The sequence below is a fragment of the Leucopleurus acutus genome (assembly GCF_964270905.1).
Source record: "Leucopleurus acutus genome assembly, chromosome: 13".
NCBI classification, from domain to species: Eukaryota; Metazoa; Chordata; class Mammalia; order Artiodactyla; family Delphinidae; genus Leucopleurus; species Leucopleurus acutus.
The window spans coordinates 61243406-61264565 of NC_139155.1; the positions used below are offsets into that span (position 1 = coordinate 61243406).

At 52.0% G+C, this 21160-nt stretch overlaps 1 protein-coding gene across 2 annotated transcripts in view; it reads left to right on the forward strand.

Annotated features, from left to right (window-relative positions):
* APCDD1 (APC down-regulated 1) overlaps positions 1–17416 on the forward strand; it is a gene marked incomplete at its 5' end in the record, with an annotated part of 31362 nt that extends 13946 nt beyond the window's left edge. For both annotated transcript variants that reach the window (XM_082852496.1, XM_082852495.1), the window contains 3 exons: positions 1841–2372; positions 13823–14144; positions 15275–17416. In XM_082852496.1, the coding sequence (XP_082708622.1) occupies positions 1841–2372; positions 13823–14144; positions 15275–15726 (1306 nt within the window). In that variant the 3' untranslated portion in view covers positions 15727–17416. The remainder of the gene's footprint in view (positions 1–1840; positions 2373–13822; positions 14145–15274) is intronic.
* Between the last annotated feature and the right edge of the window lie 3744 nt (positions 17417–21160).

Here is a 21160-nt window from a genome sequence, read left to right on the forward strand (position 1 = left end):
GATGAAGTGTTAGAAGTCGGCGATCCTCCTGTCTGAACGGCAGCAGACATGAATCGCTGCTCCCACGGAAGGACTCCTCTGTCCCTGGGAAGGAACATGGGCTTCCTCTCCCTCCTGTCACAGAGACGGATGCCCAGAGCACCTCTGGCTGCTGTCTGGCGGTATCTGCGGCAGGTGACAGTCTTTACTAAGCTCATGGTACCCACTTCTAAGTGACCCATTCATCAGTTTGTAAACTAATAGTAGTTTTGAGAACCACTGGCCTTTGGGATTTCAGTCCCACTGCTTGATTTCGCCACTCAGCTCAAACCAGAACTACTGTATCTAATAAGTTTATATATAAATAATAGACACAAGCAGGGTTATACGGCCAAGACTGATAAGACTGAAGTCTCAATGTCACTGAGACTAGGATCTGATTAAAGGCGATGAGTGGACAGATTCTTTGCCCAATGCAAGGAAGGAAACCCCCTCATTTCCTGATGTGGGCCGTGCTGCAGTTGTAAAAATTGATTACAGTTAGACCAGATGAGGAAGGTCCCATCCAGGTGTTTCTGGCCTAGGCATCCAGCCTTTACCTGATGCCACAGCAGAAAACATTTTGCAGACTTCCCTGGTGGCACAGTGGTTAAGAATCTGCCTGCCAATGCAGGGAATACAGGTTCGATCCCTGGTCCGGGAAGATCCCACATGCCGCGGAGCAACTAAGCCCATGCGCCACAACTACTGAGCCTGCACTCTAGAGCCCACAAGCCACAACTGCTGAGCCCACGTGCCACAACTACTGAAGCCTGCACTCCTAGAGCCTGTGCTCCGCAACAAGGGAAGCCACTGCAATGAGAAGCCGGCGCACCGCGACAAAGAGTAGCCCCCGCTCGCCGCAACTAGAGAAAGCCCGCGTGCAACAACGAATACCCAATGCAACCAAAAATAAATAAATAAATAATATTTTTAAAATATATTAATATTAAAAAAAAAAAGAAAACATTCTGCCACTGTCGGCAGCACAACCGAAGGAGCCCTACCTGCCTCTTTATTTTCTGCTAGAGGGAAAACTAATTTTGACTGGACGGGGTAAGAGATGAATTTCCAGTGGCCTCCAAGGGGTGCCTCCCTGAGACTAGATTCCATTCCAGGACAGCAGACACCTGGCACCTGGCTGCTGTGGACACGGTCCAGATGATGGAAGTGGTCAGGAAATCAACATCTCTGACAACACAGGGAGCATCTTTCCTAGGCCAGCCCCGCACCCTCCTTCCTCCTTCCCGCCTGGGAGTGAGGCCAAGGGGGGTGCTGAGGACGGCAGGTTCCTGCCCTTCTGTCTTGTCCATAAAGTGAAAGGAGGACAACCCCGGTGTAGAGTGACCGGGAGCACGGGTGCTGGGCCAGGCTCCCCCGGGCTCACATCTGGCTCCAGTGCTGGCTGGTGAGGGGACCTTGGACACATTGCCCCAGCTCTTATGCCTCAGTTTCCCTATCTGTAAAACAGGACAGTAATAATACCCACCCTTATGGCACAGGGAACTATACTCAATATCTTGTAATAACCTATAATGGAAAAGACTCTGAAAAAGAACAAAACTGAATCATTCTGCTATATACCTGAAACATTGCAAGTCAACTATACTTCAACAACAAAAAAAATAGAGAATAAAATGATCCTTGGGATGTAAATAATAATAATAATACCCCCCATCCCCCAGCTCATAGGTTGCTGTGCGGGTTCCTTGAACTGCCCGGAGTACCATCCTGTTATCGTTACCGTGATCTCCTGGCACTGTGATGAGCCTCCTCCTCGTGGCTTTGGGCTCACAGGCGTCTTCCTCCCCCTTTTCTGCAGCTGTGAGGTGCGGTCGGGCCCCGAGTTCATCACCAGGTCCTACCGGTTCTACCACAACAACACGTTCAAGGCCTACCAGTTCTACTACGGCGGCAACCGCTGCACCAGCCCCACCTACACACTGGTGGTCCGCGGCAAGATCCGCCTGCGCCAGGCCTCCTGGATCATCCGTGGCGGCACCGAGGCTGACTACCAGCTGCACCGCGTGCAGGTCGTGTGCCACTCAGAGGCTGTGGCGGAGCGGCTCGGCCAGCTGGTCAACCGCACGTGCCCTGGCTTCATGCCCGCTGGGGGTCCCTGGGTGCAGGACGTGCCCTATGACCTGTGGCGGGAGGAGGGCGGCCGCGAGTGCACCCGGGCCGTGAACTTTGCCATGCACGAGCTGCAGCTGGTCCGCGTGGAGAAGCAGTACCTGCAGCACAACCTGGACCGCCTGGTGGAGGAGCTCTTCCTGGGTGACATCCACACTGACGCCTCCCAGAGGATGTTCTACAGGCCGTCCAGCTACCAGCCCCCGCTGCAGAATGCCAAGGTACCCCTCACCACCCTGCATAGCCCCTGGTGGGGCGGGGCTCTGCATCATGGAGGGGCTGTTGGGGGGGGACGGGGGCGGGAGGGCTGCAGGTTGGGTGGGGGGACACGTAGCCCAGTCAGGAGGCCTGGGTGGGCCACCGCCTTGCTCTGTGATGGGGCCTCGGTTTTCCTATTTGATGAGGGTCGTGGTCCTAGGACTGGTGATGCAGAACAGCCTTGGTGGTCGTCCTCGAAAATTCCTAAGGCTCCCTTCTGCCCTGACCCTCTGGGAACTTCTGTGAGTCTAAGAGGAAAGCTTGCAGGAAACATGGAGATGTTCTAACCTACCTGGGAAGATGCCCAGCAGGGATCCTGGCCCTGGGGCCGGGGGCAGGGACAGTGCTGCTGGCCTGGGGCTGTGGACCCTTAGAACCTCCTGTTCCGTCTCCACAACGACTCTGTGAGGCAGTGACGACCACCTCTTAGCAGAAGAGGGGGCAGCTGAGGTGCGAGGGGTGGTCTCCTGCCCAAGGTCACTGGTTGGTGAGTTTCAGGGCTGGAACTTGCACCCAAACCTTTCCCCAGACCCCACTGGACTATTTCCCCAAATCCCACACTCTTCCCATTGGACTAAGTGAGAAATCACTGTGACCCGAGGGGAGGATGGAGGGGGCAGGAAACAATTAAAACCTTCTAATGTTCTTTTCTTAAATGATAGTCCCTGTAATTACACTTGGAATTCTCCAGGCATTTCCTTCCCACGGGCTCAGAGTCCGTGTCTGCACGTAACAGGGTCATTACCACCGCAGAAGCTGGGGAGGCAGGAAGGGGGCCTGAGGGGCAGCGGCTTTCTCCCACCATCAGACCGGCCCACCATCAGACCGGCTTTTCTGGACTCCTGTCTAGAACAGCAACTCTCCAGTTGCAGGGCTTGTCCAACTTTTGTTTGGTGGTTTATTTGTTTTTAAAGCATCTGTTTTCTTCTCAGTCCTTGGAGCGCGCTCATGCCTGGTGAGGGTCCTGCTGGTACTGCCCCCGCCGGACCACTCGGTTGTCTTCTTTCTGTCTGTTACCGCGAGCTTGTGTCGTGAAAGTTGCCTTTATGATGACTGTGGGGCGTCTGCCAGGAGGCCGAGCGGGCAGGGAGGCTTCCTCTGATTGCGCATCTCAGGGACATCCCCTCCCCGTGCCGAGGGGACGCTGGGCTCCGCGCAGACCCCGGCCAGGTCCGCTGTGCTGTGCCCTGCGCGTTCTAGAGGCGCCAGGTGAGGCGGGGCTGCGAGGGAGAGGGCGGCCCTCCTGCCCCGGGGACCCCAGGCGTCCTCACAGAGAGGGGGCGGGCAGTGGGCTCTGCCTGCTCCACAGCCGATGCAGAGGCACCGAGATGGGACTCTGCCTAGGGACCGCCAGGGCGAGGGCCCGGCTTCTGGGAGACGGAGGAACCGTCGAGGGACCTTCGCAGGTGGCCGCCTTATCCAGACGCTGCAGCTTAACGACGCTTCTCTGCAAACTCCTGGTGTCAGGTGGCAGCGGGAACGGGATTTTCAGACATGCATCTGGCTTTCTATGAGCACAGTCGAGCCAACATTCACATTATCTCCGGGAGTAAGGGTGTCGTGAGTGAAAACGGTCTGCAGCTCATCCAGAAACCCCATGGGAGCCAGAGCCCTGACCCAGCCTGGCCGGAGCCTGTGGGAGGATCCTCCCAGGAGCAGAGCCTTCATCCCTGCTCACCTTCCAGCGAGGATGCTGGTGAGTAGGGTGGCCAGGGCCCAGGAAGGAGAGAGGAGGCTGGATGGAGGCCCCCTGCCCAGAGGAAGCAGCAGACAGCCTGGACCGACTGGCTACCACTCTGAACCTGACCTTGGGCTGTTGGTGCACGTTGTCGGGTCCAGACTCCGTTTCCTCACCTGCGGATGCCCACGTGGGCTCTTTGATCTCTTGAGCTCTCCTTAGGCCTGGAAAAGAAAGGAGTACCCACAACCACCTTTCTTGCCTTACCTCCGTCTCTGCCACTCCTCTCACTCCCATTTTCTCTTCCCTCCTCTGCATGGGCAGTTGTGGGACCGTCTCCCCAGATTCTTAAGAAGTAAACTCTTTAAACCCTAGGCCACAATCCCTCATTCAAGAAATATTAAGGGTGGAAAGAACCTTGGATCTTGGAGATTATCCAGGACACACTGTTAAGCTTTTTTGTTTTAAAGGAAGGTACAGAATAGCATGAACAGTGTGGTGCCATGTGTAAAGCTAGTAATAGAAGAAGAAGGTAAGCTGAACCAGGAGCCAGTGTTTCTGCAGTGGAACAGCGATGGCCTCAGAGGAGGGGGACAGTGTGGCCGGGGGAAAGATACTTGTCACCGTGAACGTTTCTGTCCCTGCTGTGACTTGTGCTGTGATCTTATACTACCCAAACTCCATCACCACGCTCAAAACAGATTCCAAAAAGGCAGGATTCTGAGGCTCGGAGGAACGCTGTGGCCACAGAGGAAGCCGATGAAGAGGCTGGGCGGACGCAGGCCGGCGTCCAGGACCTGGCCTGTGCTCTCCCCCGAAAGCCGGCCCAGGTCCGCGTGGCTCTGGGAGCTGAAAGGACCCGTTCTTCTCCTGTTGTCCCTGGCGTGTGCATCCCGGCCTGCAGTGAGAAAGCAGTCAGGAAGTTTTGAGACCCCTCCCCAGGCCGGCTAGGAGAAGGGATCAGTGGACTTGGCCGCTGGCGCCGTTCCAAAGCCCCAGGTGCTGCCTGCCCGCTGGGCTCCTGCAGACCACCCGCCCCCCGGGAAGGAGGAGGGCTGGGGGCGCATCCGGACAGACCACAGGCCTCGCCACCCCGCTCTGAACCCTTCACCTTCCCTAATCGCCGGTCCATAGAGACCTGGCTGAAAATTAGTTTAAATGCTAAATTGAGTTTAAAACGACTAGTCTCAGCCCCTCTGGAAACGGGACACCATGGAAAAATAGAGATTTTAAATCAACTTGATTTTCTAAGCTTTATACAGCTTTGCTGTGAGGTTCAGAGCCCTTCGGCAAAACAAAAATGATGTTTGAAGAGAATCAGGTGAGCTGGGAGGATTCTTTCAGGATGAAGTTGGCTACTCTTCGTTAAAAAAAACAGGACCCCCTAAAATAACCCTGAAAGAAGATGCTTTGCGCGGATCGAGTTTAGCATCAGGGCAGCCCTTACCCTCTGCCTGGATTCCTGTGCGGTGGAGGGTTAGCCAGGTGCCCTCTTTCCTTGGCAGAATCAAAAGTAATTAAGAGCAAATGATTGCTGGGGTCATTGGAAATGCCAGGGCCTCAGGATCATACTTGCAAGCAAGCAGAATTGGTCTTTTTCCAAAACCCTGCACTGATGAGGCCGCAGGGCCGTAAATCAAAGGGCTTGCCTGCAAACCAGACCACTCTCCCCAAGCCACGTTTCTGAGAGAGCCTGCCTGGAACGCTGATAGCGGGTGGGGCTGCCCGTCGGAGGCGGAAACACAGCAGAGTGTTTTGGGGGTGCCGGACCGCTGGGAGGAAGCAGGGGTACTCGTGTGCTTTCTCTCCTAAGTTCCCTGCAGGCCTCTGGACTGTGAACAGTCATTTGTTTTTGAGGGAGCTTGTCTTTCCTAGCCTCCTCAGAGCATGTGAGAAATACAGATTTATGGGGACATCTGTGACATCTGAGGGACTTTGGACCACGCGGCTGTGGACATCGGAGTTTCCGCCCAGCTCCAGGAGGCAGCTCTGCAGCAGGAAGGGGTCTCTCCTTAGGCACGTGGCTGGTGTGGCTCCCGGCGGGGTGGGTACGTGGGTGTCACAGGTGCACGAGTAGAAGGATCCAGAAGCTCCTGGCGGAATCGCTGTCCCTGCTCTTTCTGTCAGCGCAGGGCAAAGAGAAGAGGGTTTTGCGGAGGTGACGGTAGTCAGAAGAGGCGGTAGAGGACCAGGGCCTTCAAGGAGTCGTGACCGAGACAGTGTCAGAAGCCCACCTTCTGTTCAATCAGTATGCCCCCTACAGAACACCGTGACCCTGCCCCAGGGCCGGGCGCTCACTGCCAGGCCGCACGCGCTGCCCGCAGGATGAAAAAAGAGCCGGCGATGGGGGTCGGGTGATGGGGTCTGGCCTCCGAAAGGCTTGCTCACGTGGACATTTTATTTGGGTCGAGATATGAAGAGTCACACGATTGCCACGCTGCACAGCTGCTGGCCTCTGCTGTGAGTGCAGAAACGGTTCATTATTTTTCTGGATTCCTGAGTGCAAGATTTTTATTTAAGGAGTCAGCAGACCAGGAAGTCGTCGTCAGGGACAATGCAAGTGGTAAACGTTTCATCCCTTAAAAGTCCAGAAGCTGAGAGGACAGCGTGAACACCTGGGCGGCAGGAAATCGACCATGGGAGAGTCTGGGTCAAGTCCTGTGTGCGGGGCATTGGCCACTGTGGGCAGAGGGCAGGGGAGAAGGGGGCCAAACGTGGGGTCTGCTGCCTTTACAGCCAGTGTGATTATGAAGATGAGTCTCCTTCAACTCTTTAAATACGTTTAAATTAATAGGGGGGGAAGAAACAAACAAGTAAAACTTAATCAGCATTTTCTTCTGAAACCATTCTTATAGTCATTTGTATAGTCACCACCTTCTTATGGTCCTTTTATCGAGCTCTGGGCTCTGTGCAAAGTGTGTATGTACAGGCAAGGTGGAGATGAAATGATCTTTTATGTGATTTACAGGAAAGGCCTTTGGGAGCTCACATCTCAGAGTCTAAGCTTCACGGAAATCCCATTTCTAGAAAATGCAGTGCTGCTCCCGGGCACCCACCGATGCTCCTTTTTCCCTCCAGGAAGCGGTGTTCTGTCGGTTCCGCTCGCAGAAGACCTGGCAGCCAAATGCAGGCCCCGTGGAACCGGCCGTGCCTCTCTTACCCTTTTCCATCGTCCTTCCAGCCCGGGCCCCTCTGTGGTGGTTGCATCACAGCTACAGGGTTGCTGTGCAGAGTCCTTGTGAGGCTAAGTCCTTCTGTCCTCAACGCCTGCCACCTGCTCCTGGCAGGCGGTGGCCAGGCTGAGGGGGTCCGAGCGCTGCCGTGTGCACGTGGCATTGGCTGCGCCGGCCTGGCCAGACACACTGCCAGCCTCCGGGTGTGGCCCCAAGGCTGAAGTTACAGAGACCCAACCTGTGTGGCCACGGCCATTTCCCCTACTTTCTTCTGAAAGGGGAATCATCACGGCTCCTTTGGGAGGTCAGAATGAGCCCGAGTCCACAACATCCCAGGATCCCAGCTCTGAAAGGCACCCCAAGAGGCCCCTCCCACAAGACGGGCAGCGCTCACGGTTGTGATGAATGCTGGCTGCTCTGTTCATCTTGTTGCGTATCCGAGGACAACTTTCTAACCATCCATCAGCCCCTGAGCCATGAGCCTGTATCACACCTACTGTATTCTCCTAGGTGTCGTGGGACGTAGGAAAACGGGAGGGCGCTGGTCTTGGCCTCAAATACCTGCCATGTCACGGAGAGGAGCCGGGAAGGATGTCCGTGTAGAAAGCCCTACCGTAGGGCGTCTGCAGTTCAGTCACACATGTGGTGAATGGCACCCGGGAAGACAGCTTTCAGCATCATCCTTGGCCACCCGTGGAGGTTTCTTCCTGAGAAACGTGACCCGGGGGAGCAGAACTCTAGGAAGGGGCATTTCATCATCTATCCCCATTTCTCCTCCTCAAACAGAACATTTAGCCCAAGAAATGTCTTACGCAGGCTGCTTCTCTAGTTGACTTATTCACGACAAGATCACGTCAAGTAACATTTTCCATTCTGGGAAGATGCTGGGAAACAAGTGGATCTGTCAGCAAATGCTGACGAACCAGCTCTCCAGAAATAAATGTTGGCAGGGAACAGGGCAAAGCCTAGAGAACCGCGTCAGTCATCGGCCAGAGAGGACCTTTTCAAGGGACCAGAGCCCTCGGTAGGGAGACGTGTGTTCCTTGCAGACCCCAGCCTAAGGGGCAGCCTGGGGCCGGAAGGGAGCACTCTGCAAGCCCCACAGCCGAGTTCTGTCCCAGATCCCTCCGAGCCCTGTCATTCTCTCTCTCTCTGTGCTTCGGTGGCCTCATCTGTGACGTGTACTGTGGTCTCTTTGGGAGACTGAGAAGCGTAAGAGATGATGTACTTGAACTTCCCCGGCATCAAACGCCCTGTACATGCAAACTGTGCTATTTAACTGTTCCCAGGGCCGGGCCAGGATCAGGAAGCACAGTGGGAAAACCCCCCTCTGCCTAGGACATCTCACTGATAAAATGTGATGTTTTAGAATAAGCTTGATTTCTTTCTTAAGAGATTAATAATGGTATAGGGATTCCCCACCCCCACCCAGGAATGAAAGCTTTTTATAGTTGGTGTAAAGAAGAGCAGCAAGGAACACGTTCTGGTCCCTCGGCTCTAGCCCTCAGCTTCTTGTGCACAGGAACCCTGACGTTAAAATAGCCTATCTGAGATGCAAGGGAGGGAGCGATGTGAAGCCTAACGGGAGAGCCTGGGAAAGACGGCTTCTCAGATGAGACCCATGGATCATAGCATGGACCAAACAGAGTAACTTCATGAAGCAAACGAGATTTCATGGTACAAATCACTCTTCATGTTGAAAAACTCTTCCCCTTTCGTCATTGTGAATGGCCGCTCTTTGAGAAAAGCATCTTGGAAAAGAGAAACTTTAGAGCCAGTGTGATATCTGGGCCTTAATTTCTGCTTCTCCATGGTTGTTCCTGTAGGTCTTTGGGGTTTTATTCAAGCCAAAGAGAGTGGTAATTAAGAGCACAAATCAGATTTTTAAAAAATCTGTCCACAAAACAGAAAGGTGTTCCCTTTATCCAACCTTGGCTGAAACTGTCCCCTTGTTGACAGCATCCCCAGAGAGGCCAAACCTCCCACACTGACTTATGACATCTTTGGTTCCTTAATGCCAGCCAGAGAGTTGGTTAAAACGGTAACTAGTCAACTCGACAACAGCAAAAAGCAACCCGATTAAAAGATGGGCAAAGGACTTGAATAGACATTTCTCCAAAGCAGATGTACACATAGGCCATAAGCACATGAAAAGATGCTCAGCATTTCTAATCATGAGGGAAATGCAAGTCAAAACTTCAGTGAGGTAGCACATCACACTTATTAGGTTGGCTGTTATCAAAAAAAAAAAAAGAAAATAACAACTGCTGGTGAGGGTGTAGAGAAATTGGAACCGTCGTGCTTTGCTGGTGAGAATGTACAATGGTGCAGCTGCTGTGGAAAACAATATGGCAGGTTCTCAAAAAATATTGAACACAGAATCACCATATAATCTAGCAATTCCACTTCTAGGTAGATACCCAAAAGAATTGAAAGCATGTTCTCACATAGATTGGACACCCATGTTCACGGCAGCATTATTCACAATAGCCAAAAAGTGAAAGCAACCCAGGTGTCCATTGACGGATGAATGCATAAACGAAATGTGGTCCATCCATACAGTGGAAAACTATTCAGCCTTAAAAAGGAGGGAAATTCTGACACCTGCTACAACATGGATGAACCTTGAAGACATTATGTTACGAGAAATAAGCCAGTTACAAGAAGGACAAATACTGTATGATCCCACTTACATGTGGGCCCTCTAGTAGTCAGATCCATAGACAAAGGAAGTAGGATGGTGGTTGTCAAGGGCTGCGATGGGGGGTGGGATGGAGAGTTGTATTTAATGGGGATCGAGTTGCAGTTGGGGAAGATGAAAAAGTTCTGGAGATGATGGTGGGGGTGGCTGCACGACAGTGTGAATTACTTAGATGGGAAGTTTCATGTTATGTACGTCTGACCACAATGAAGTAAAGTAGCTAGTTCAGGAATTTGGTGAGACCAATACCCAAGGGGCAGCTTCCTCCCACGCCTTCCCTACCGATGGGTGACAAGCTTCCCTGAAACTACCCGGCCTGCCTTTCTCTGCTGCCGACCAGAAACCCTTCAGCCGGGACCATCTCTCGCCTGAAGGACCACAGCCCAGCCAGATACTCATCTCGGAGCTCAGGACCCGTGCCCTGTCATTCTTAAAGAAAAACACCAAACTCCAGCGTGTTGGGCATGGAACAGCCTGGGCCCCACGTTGGTGCCCCCTCCCCTCCGAGCCGGTTCCTTTTCTGAAGAGCAGTTGATCCCTGGTGTCATCTGAGCAGTGGCTCTTGCAAGAACTAAGACCCCTTGTTCCTGCCCCGCCTGCTCAATCTAAGAAGCTTTCTGGGCACTTCCTGAATGATATTGGTATTTGAGAAAACAAATCTTTTCAGGGATTGAGGCTCGTGTCTTCCTGGAATGTTCAGAAAAGAAGTGGTCACAACTGATGTTTTTAAATTCCCAAATCACAGATAGCGAACCGAGTGGTGGGGAACAGAAAGAAGGGGATGGAGGCTGGGTCGGCGTGTAGGGACCTGCAGTGCACGTGGGCTGCGTAGGATCTGCTCAGTGAGCGAGTGTTGGGCGGGGGGGCAGTCAGCAAGCTTCCAGCTGGCGAGCTCCCAGTGGAGTAGCTGAGCCATCACTCCTCGTGGGTGTTTTGGAAGCTGCCTGGTGTATGTTCTCAGAGGTTCCTCTCTCTTTCCAGGGCCGTCTCCTGCACCACTCAGTGTGCTGGCTAACAGGTACCGGCACCAGATTTCCCCCTCCCCCGTCCTGTCTGTGAAATCTCAGAGACTTGAGTCTGAGTACAGGGCTGGTTTCACACAGACCATGTGGGGCTGGGGCACGGGAGCAGGGGCAGCAGGTACAGTTTGATCAAGGTGCTGATCATGATAACGCTTGTTAGCCATTAAGGAAGGGGCTACTTCCTGGGTGTGGGAGTTAATATGATGTCACAGAAATCATATTAACTTTCCATCCCAGACTTTCAGTAAAAACCCCCTTTTGGGGTAAAAAATTGGAACCTTCACTTCCTAGTAGTTTACAAGAAAATACATAGTGGCAGAATTACTGAATTCAGTGATGCTTTTTTTTAGCTGAATTTGTGTCTTTTTCACCCTGTTATGCGTTTGAAAGATAGTGGCACATATAGCAGGAGCCGTGCCATTTGTTTGGTTTTCCCACTGAGTGCCATGCACGCGTGCAACCGCATGCCGAGAAACTTCTCCTCATGGTGGTTCTGGGAGCCCGAGTGGGACCCACCTTAGTCTAATCCTCATTTCTTATGGTATTTAGGCCCAGGGTCCCCAGCTGCAGTCACTGGCCCGGGGATCTCCTGCCAAGGCCAGAACCATCTCTTTCTGTGCAGTTAAGTGCAGGCCTCGTGGTCTGTGTACACGTGTCCTTCCTGTCTGTTTCCTTGCTGTAGCTTGCAGACGGCTCACTGCTGACCACAGGCTGCAGGGCACTTTCTCCCGTGTGTCCCAGAGGCCTTGGTAGGAAACTGTAGGCCCACAGACGCATGGGCCCCGGGACAGCGAGGCCTCTGTGCTGCCTGTTTGATCTCATTGTCCGCAGGCCCCGAACAGACCTCCTCTCCCGTAAATAACAACTCCAGGCTCAGCTGATGAGCACAGGGACTGTCCGCGGGCGCTGAGCTGTCCTGGGAGGAGAGTGTGGAAGGGGTGGCTGGGGAACCCTGGCCCCCTGCAATTCTCACCTACTCTCCCAGGCAACCCAGCCTTCAACCAAAGAACCGCTGTAGCCCCGCATGCAGTCAGTGCCGGCGATGGAAAGGCCTGGAGGTTTGGATTTCTGCCCAGAAAACAAGTGCCTGCCTGCCCGCCCGAGTGGCCACCTGTCAGTCCCTGTCTACAGGCCAGGAGCTGCTGGACCAGGAGCTGCTGCACGGTGGGCCCCGGGCAGGGGCAGGGCCAGTGTCGCCCTCCTGCCACAGCGCCGGGCACATTCACGTGGGCCTCTAGTGTGGCTGGTGTCTGGCAGCCCAGGAGGCTTTACAGACCTGCGTGGGAGGGGGAGTAGTGGAGATGCCCACTAGTGGAGATGCCCCATCTGCGGAGGCGGCCCTGGCGCATGGGCCTCCGGTGACTTGGGTCCAACAGCGGATGGCAGTCTGGGCAAGGAGCTAGCTCCTGTGTCTCCAGACCTGGCTTTTTGTGTGAGCCCCGAGCCCTCCAGGCAAACAGCATCTACGTGGCTGACAGTCTCGGGCCCCCCTACTCTACTCGGAGGAGGTTTTCTAAGTGGCAACCCTAGACAGCCCTTGTGCCAGGTCCATGTTGGTGCTCTAAGCAGGCCCGGCCAGAGAGGCGCTCCCGAAAGACGGGGCGGCCACTCTCTTGCACTGATTAGATGGTGTGAAGCTGTAAAGCAGGAAGCATTCAGAGCCCATAAACCATCCAGGCCTCAGGCCAGCAGACGCAGGTAGGGACAGGAGTGCCCACGGCCTCTCCGGGCCTCTGCTCTTGCCTCCTTTGGGGCTGTGTCCTTCATGCCTCCTTCATGGGGACCTCTGCCCTCACTACACAGTGCCCTGTGTCACCCACGGCGACTGGAGTACTGTCCTTTTTCTTCTTTTGTGTCTCATAATTATTTTTAATGGAAGAATCTAGTTGTAAAATACGCGTCACATAAAATTTACCATCTTAGCCATGTTTAGGTGTCAGTTCAGTGACATCAAGGACATTCACATTGTCATACGATCTTCATCTCCATCTGGCCACGAACTCCCCACCCCAGCCCCTGGTAACTCTATTCTGCTTTCTGTCTCCATGGATTTGATGACTTGAGGTCCCTCCTATAAGTGGGATCGCACAGAATTTGTCCTTCTGTGACTGGCTTATTTCACTCAGAATGACGCCCTCACGGTTCATCCTTGTAACAACGTGTGTGTCAGGATTCCCGTCCTTTTGTGAGGCTGAACCATAGTCCAGTGTGTGTCTAGACCACGTTTTGATGATCCATTCAGCCATCGATGTACATTGTGTTGTTTCCGTTTTTAGGTTATTGCAAATCGTGCTGCTGTGAACGTGGGTGAACAAATACCTCTTTGAGACCCTGATTTCAGTTCTTTGGGGTATAAACCAGAAGTGGGGTTGCTGGGTCCTAAGGTGATCCTTTTCCACAGCAGCTGCACCCCTTTCCGTTCCTACCAGCAGTGCACGAGAGTTCCAGTTTCTCCACGGCCCCGCCAATGCTGTCATTTTTTGCTCGTTCTGATAGTAGCCATCCTACTTGGGGTGAGGTGATGCCAGCCTTTCTTTTTGGAATCAAGTGTCCGGGACAAGTGGTCTGAAAATGTAACAGGATTCTAAAGGGGGTCCAGATCACAACTGAAATATTTAGGCAAGGCTCTACTGTTAGCCAAACACACTTATGTACTTGTGAGCACACGCAGGCACACACACCCGGTCTGTGGCTCCAGTTGCCCCTGGGGTACCCAGGTTACTGGTGGCGGTGCCTGAGGGGCTGCCGGCGCCTCTGCCGTGAGCCGCGTCGAACGCAGCGCATGCGCACTGCTCTCATGGAGACTTTTTTCCCCCCCGTGTTTGTGTTTTGGCTCCAGAACCACGACCACGCCTGCATTGCCTGCCGCATCATCCACCGGTCGGACGAGCACCGGCCGCCCCTGCTGCCCCCCAAGGCGGACCTGACGGTGGGCCTGCACGGCGAGTGGGTGAGCCAGCGCTGCGAGGTGCGGCCCGAGGTCCTCTTCCTCACGCGCCACTTCATCTTCCACGACAACAACCACACCTGGGAGGGGCACTACTACCACTACTCCGACCCCGTGTGCAAGCATCCCACCTTCACCATCTACGCCAAGGGTCGCTACAGCCGCGGCGTGCACTCCGCCAGGGTCATGGGCGGCACGGAGTTTGTGTTCAAAGGTAGGGCTCCTGCTCCACACCCCATACCCCGAGGTCACGGCAGCAGTTTGGGGACGTGTTTGTGGAGGCGGAGCCAGGGGCAAAGGGCATCTTCTCTGCTAGGGATGTTGGGGAGTGGACTGCCTGCCTGCATCGTTCTCTGCAGCCTCGGAGCTGGCGTTAGTGACGCCCAGGTGCGCAGAGTGTGCCCGTCGTGCCCTTGAGACGATGCCACGTGCTTGCAGGCGGGCGGGCGGTGTGCCTGGTGATCACCTAAGTAAGGCAGGTAAAGGGTGACATTCTCCAGGCTGCAAGGCTGTGAGCAAGGGGTGGTGGGGGCCTTGTGATCTCTATTTCTAGACTTTTTTTTAAGCTTGTGCATCTTTTTAGGAAGGTGTCAACCCTGTCATGGACAAATAAGAGGGTTGGCCTAGATACCCCTCCCAGGATAGCATCCTGTGATTCAGTCCATTTAATATGAAGTATTTCTGCCAACCCAGATAAGCCCTGGGGCATTTTACTGCCCTCCCCCCGACCTTAGGGAGGAAGATTGGCGCTAGGGACAATGGGCCTTTGGTAGCTGTCGCCCAGAGAACAGCTGTCTGGGTCTCAGTCCCCTCCAAAGCTCTCACGTGTACGCAGGATATGGGCCCCTGGGAGAGCCTCAGAAGCGGTCCTCTACAAGGGCTGGGATTTCCTTTGAGCAGATTGGAGCAGATTTTTCTTGCTTGCAACCTAATTTATTTTAGTTGCCTGATGTACGGGCCAGTATAGACTGCTCACTAATATAGGTGTCTTGACACCAAAACTATTTAAAAACCTCAAAACCTATTCGTAAAAACAAATGCCAGTCTTCGTTGAATACTGTGTCCATCCCAAAGAGCAGTGTCTTCACAGGAACGGGCTTGGCCAGTTGTAGTCTGGGCTCAGCCTTTACTGCCAGATGGGCTGGACTTTGCCTGGTGGCGCCTTCAGGGTGCTTGGTGTGGCCACCGGTCACGTCCAGACATGGAACCTTTTCCATCTGAGGGTCTTTTCTGTGGGCTACGGTCTGGTGGGTTGGTCTGCAGGGTGGGTTTGAGCGCAGAAGCCTGTGAGGCTTGGTGCCCCCGGCATCCTTGAATCACGGAGCTGTCCTGTGTCCTTGGCAGTGAACCACATGAAGGTCACCCCCATGGACGCAGCCACTGCCTCGCTCCTCAATGTCTTCAACGGGAACGAGTGCGGGGCCGAGGGCTCCTGGCAGGTGGGTGTCCAGCAGGACGTGACCCATACCAATGGCTGTGTGGCACTGGGCATCAAACTACCTCACACGGAATACGAGATCTTCAAGATGGAGCAGGATGCCCGCGGCCGCTACCTGCTCTTCAACGGCCAGAGGCCCAGCGACGGCTCCAGCCCAGACAGACCCGAGAAGAGAGCCACATCCTACCAGATGCCCTTGGTCCAGTGTGCCTCCTCGGCGCCCAGGGCTGAGGACTTCTCTGAGGACTCCGGGCAGCATCAGCACCGGAGCCGGGCACCTGGGAGCGGCCCGTGTCCCCTGCTGCTGGCTGGGCTCGCTGGCCTTTGGACTCTGCAGCCCTGGCACAGTCTTGGATAGAAGCGCTTACAGAGTTTGATTTTTCCAAACCAGGATGCCTTACAATTTACAGATTTTCTTTACAGAAAGAAAAGACACTTCTTCCTCGGATGCACTTGAGCGGCTGAGAACAGTCCTCCTCCCCCGCCTGGCCCCCGCCCGCCTGGCCTGAGTCATGAGCTGTTTGAAGTTTTGGCTTTGAACTGCATCCAGTCGGATCCCAGGCCTGGGCGTCCTCACCATATAATTGCACTTTAAGACCACAGAGAGGTTCAGGCGAGCGTGTTGGCAGAGGGAGCAGGGTAAGCGCTCCATCTTCTTTTCTTCCTCTTCATGATTATTGCATTTCGGGGGGGAACTGAGGAGAAGCAAATAGCAGCTTCAGCTTTTCCTGCTGCTTCACTGCGGTTGCCTTCTGCTCCTTTGAGCCTGTTTCACTCTCCGAGTTTTCCAACCTGGAATGCAGTGCAGAGTTGGTTTGGGACTGCGATCCAGACACCTTTGATGAAATAAAGAAGAGATAGGGGTGCAGGAAAAGACACTGGTGTAACGGAACCACCTTGACAGCTTTATGCAAAAAGAGAGCAAATCCACACTTTCAAATGTTGAAAAGTATCTGTAATTAAAGTTTCAGAGTCATTTAAACGTTGGTTGTTTTAACTTGTTGGGAGATGTTGATGCTGGTCTCTGGGTGGCTGCAGGATGCACGCTGCTCTTACCTGCCCGGGGGACAGGGTGGTGGAGTATGTGTCAGATGGAGGCTGTCCCGCTACAGACGGACAGGAGCAGCAGTGCAGGGAGGGTGACGGTGCCTGATGGTGACCCGAGTGACGCAGTGCCCATTCGGTCTGGCCTCGTCTCCGTGGGACCGCATCCCGGCTCACGTCGTGTCTGGAGCTTCAGTCTGTCATCTCTGTCACTTCAAAGACCAAGACTCAGAGGCCACGCGTGGGCGCCACGGGCCTGGCTGTGCAGAGAAGGCGGTGGGGGGATCCTAGCCGGCTGCCCCACGAGACCATCCACCCTCCTCACGGGACGGGCCGGCCCGACCCGGCTGTGTCACTGCAGAGGGTCTCAGGGCACCTCCTTCTACAGAGTCTGTGAGGGCGCATGAGTGACATCTGCATGTCACTTTGGATTATTACGAATGGTGCGCTCAGGACGCCAAAGGTGGTTGCCAGGGGAGACCGATGGAGGGAAATGGTGAGTAAAGGACAGAAAGCCTGGACATAACTAAAGACCAGTGTGGAAACCACGGTCAAGGTCTAGAGTCACACCTATATTTAAGAGTTACCCTTACGAGATGCTGTGATGTTAAGTTATAAGTGGGGCACGGAGGACCACAGTGCTTTACCTCTAGATGATATTTGACGTTGTGGTTGAGGGGGCTTATTCAAATGAAAGTACTAACTTAATGTCTGCCAAGTTTATAAACAGAGATGTCAAAAATACTCCCACAATACACATTTTACCTGTGGGTCTATTTAATTAATACTAATGCTATCTTTAAAGAATATAATAAAATTATGTAAAAAGCGATGATCACTGCTAGAGAATACTTCAGTGATTTACCATAAAAATGATAGGTTTATAGCCACGTAATTCACAGCCACTCACCTGGACTTAGCTATTCACACTGTTTAAACGTACACTCCACCTATGTATACACACACATAGGTACATATACCCAAATATATAGGCATTAACGTGTATACAGTGTGTGACTATATGTATATGTGTCTTAGGGATGACATGAAATTCACTTTCTGATCCACTACAGAGAATGACCAGTATAGTTTATTCACAGATTATTGTCAGTTGGATTTATGGCTGTTAGTTACCGTCTCACCACATACATCACGTCCTAAAACTAAACCGCCTGTGCAGCCTATGAAGATCGTCATTTTAAGTGGTTTCCCGTCACCTTGAAGAAACATAATGACCAATCTTTAAGGTTTGAGAGCTGGAAATTTTAACTCAAGACCAAGATGCTATCTCTGAGGAAGGAATGGCTGACTCTAGAATATTCCATGACAAGCAGAAAAGACTCCATGACAGGCACTCGGGCCCTGGCAAGTCTACCCCTAAGTTAGAAGTGGGTGGTTCCTGTAACTCCGAGATTTGGGGGAGGTAGGGAGTGAATATAGGACAACTCTCCTAGGTGTCGTTGGCCTCTGGGGACTAGACTTCTCGTCCCCAGAAGCAGGCCGGTCAGGCACGGGGTCAGAAAGTTGAACCTTGGGCAACAATGCAATTTGGTTGTGATCTAGGCTTCAGACTCTATAAAATCCAGTTGACCCTGGACTCAGGAAGGAGTTTCCTAGGGTCCCAGTGTCTCCTGTACAGAACGAAGGGAGTTTGTTCAGACAGGACAAGCCCAGCCGTCTGTCCTAGAGGAACATCGCCCATCATGTCCAGCATCTGGAACTGCCGGGCACCGTCCATCCTAAGTAGTCCGTCTCCGGGTTCCCGTGCTGTGCAGCCCACCAGGGTGACTCTCTGTGCTGCTCAACACGAAGGATCCCTGTTAGAGGAGCTGGCAGCCCAGGGCATCCTTGGTGGGGCCTCATACCCACACCTGATGGAAACAACTTGAGTGTAAGAGTCTTGTGGTTCCTGGTTGAAGGAAAAGCTTTACGATAGTAAGAGCGCTGTTCTCTAGTCCACCAACTCTTTAAATATATTCTTGAAAACAAAGATGATGTTCACAGCCGTCCACAGAAACATCACGATGTTTTATTTTAAATGGTACAGCCCATCCCTGTAACACATACTGGGTCCCTGGCAGTGGACTACAGAAGCCAACAGACAGCATGTAATTAGGTATTTCAGGACACTGTCCTCAAAGGGAGATGCTGGACCACCTGAGTTGGGGTGGGGGAGAAGGGGTGGTGGGTGGGACAGGGAGAGCAGGTCCTCTCTTTTCTCCCCCGCACAGACTTTTCTGGCCTTCTTGACACATCCGAGGGTTCATGAACCCAAACAGCCTTCATTAGGATACAACTGCAAATAAGAGCAAATAAAGGCAGCTGGATAATAAATGTTTCCCACTGATTTCTAGGTTCTGGAGAAAATGCATAAGCATTCTTTTCATACCAGTAGGAGAATCACATGTCCTAAAATACCAGTTGAATTATTCAAATCCCTATGATGGTCCAAGAGTGTTTCTGGCTCACAGGGTAGACAATTGCTGATGTATTTGGAGCCCCTGTTTTATCGCAACCCCATTTCCTTGGTGTCGTTAGGCAGAATTAACACTATCACAAGGAAGAATATTGGCCAAGTCATGACCTCCAACTTCTCATTAAGATGTGAAGCTAAGATGTGACGGAGCCGACACTTAATACGGCAGCATCCCTCTGGGGGAGACTGAACTGACACCTAGTTGTCAGCCACCAACAGTGTGAGGCCGGACAAATACATCTCCTTTACTCAAGCTCACTGCCCACTGGAAAGCGAGTCTCAGGGTCTAACTAGTGCCTCTCATTCAAAGAGCAAGGCCATGGTTTCCATGGATGCATTTGGGTCTCTTAGTTTCTGCCATTTGTTGTACAGCCACCTCTGTGGCCCCTACGCCCTGGAGAATACCACCCAGAAATCCCATCCCCCTTCATTTAAGGAATCCCATCCCCCTTCATTTAAGGAATCCCATGTAGCTGTTACATTGGAATTCAGAGGGGCAAGGGTTCATGGGCTCAGAGAGCCACATGGTGCAGTCTGTTGTGTGTGAGGGGTGACTGTGTGTGGGCTTTTTTGCTGTTGGGTTGTAGGAGTTCCTTCTCTATTTTGGCTATTAACCCTTTATTAGATACATGGTTTTAAAATGTTTTCTCCAATTCATAGGTTATCTTTTCATTATATGAATAATCTTAACTAAGGAAGTAAAAGACTTGTACGTTGAAAACTACAAAACATTGATGAAAGAAACTAAGGGAGGCACAAATAAATGGGAAGACATCTTGGTCATGGATTGGAAGAAATAACATTGTTAAAATGGCCATACTACCCGAAGAGATCTGCAGATTCAATGCAATTCCCATCAAAATCTCAATGGCATTTTTTTCAGAAATAGAAAAAACAACCCTAAAATGTATGTGGAACCATAAAGGACCCTGAGTAGCCAAAGCTATCTTGAGAAAGAGCAAAACTGGAGGCATCACATTTCCTGATTTCAGAATTTATTGCAAGCCCACGGTCCTGTGGGGTACTGACACAAAGCCAGACACACAGTCACCTGGTCTCTTGACAAGGGTGCCAGGAATACACAAGAAGAGTCTCTTCAACGAATGGTGTTGGAAAGGCTGGATATTCACATGCAAAAGAGTGAAATTGGGCCCTTACACCATAGACAAAACAAAACAAAGCAAAACACAAAGTCAAAATGGATTCAAGGCTTAAACATAAGACCCAAAACTGTTAAACTCCTAAGAAGAAAACATAAGGGAAAAGTTTCATGACATTGGTCTTGACAGTGATTTCATGGATATGATTCTAAAAGCATAGGCAACAAAAGCAAAAATAAACAAATGGATTATGTCAAACCAAAAATCTTCTTCACAGGGCTTCCCTGGTGGCGCAGTGGTTGAGGGTCTGCCTGCCGATGCAGGGGACACGGGTTCGTGCCCCGATCCGGTAGGATCCCACATGCCGCGGAGCGGCTGGGCCTGTGAGCCATGGCCGCTGAGCCTGTGCATCCGGAGCCTGTGCTCCTCAACGGGAGAGGCCACAACAGTGAGAGGCCCGCATACCGCAAAAAAAAAAAAAAAAAGCTTCTTCACAGCAAAGAAAAAAATCAACACAGGGAAAAAGCAACCCATGGAATGAGAGAAAATATGGCAAACCATATATCTGATAAGGGTTAATCTCCAAAATACATAAGGAACTCCTACAACTCAATAGCAGCAGGAAAAAAAAAAAAACCCAAAACCCCCCAAATAACTTGCTTTAAAAAATGGTCAAAGGATTTGAATAGACATTTCTCAAAAAAAAAAGTTCTGTTTTCTCTTCTCTGACTATTTTTGCTGTGGAAACAACTGGATGATGTCATAAATGAATGGTATAAACATGGAAGTGCAGACTTTACAAAAGAGCTGGTCAAAGATGAGAAATAGCTCTGATTTCCAAACAAGAGTCATTTCAATAGCCAAGGAAACAAAGTCCCTGGTACGATAAAATGCATTCTCTAAAGAACCTTCTTTGAGTTTGTTCCAGCACAAATGTCTACCTACAGTATTCACAGCAAACTCCAGCCAACCTCTGCATTTCCTTATTAGCTTGAAACTAAATGGCAGGAAACACCCAGGGGCACCAATAACACTTCAGAATCTTGTGCCAATTTCCAACTGGGTAGACAGTCCTGTAGAGCTAGTCTCTTAATACTTTGAAAAATTCCATTGAAATGAGAGATTACAAACTTGAAAGGCAAGTCCTTTTGTGCATCAATAAATAAAACATC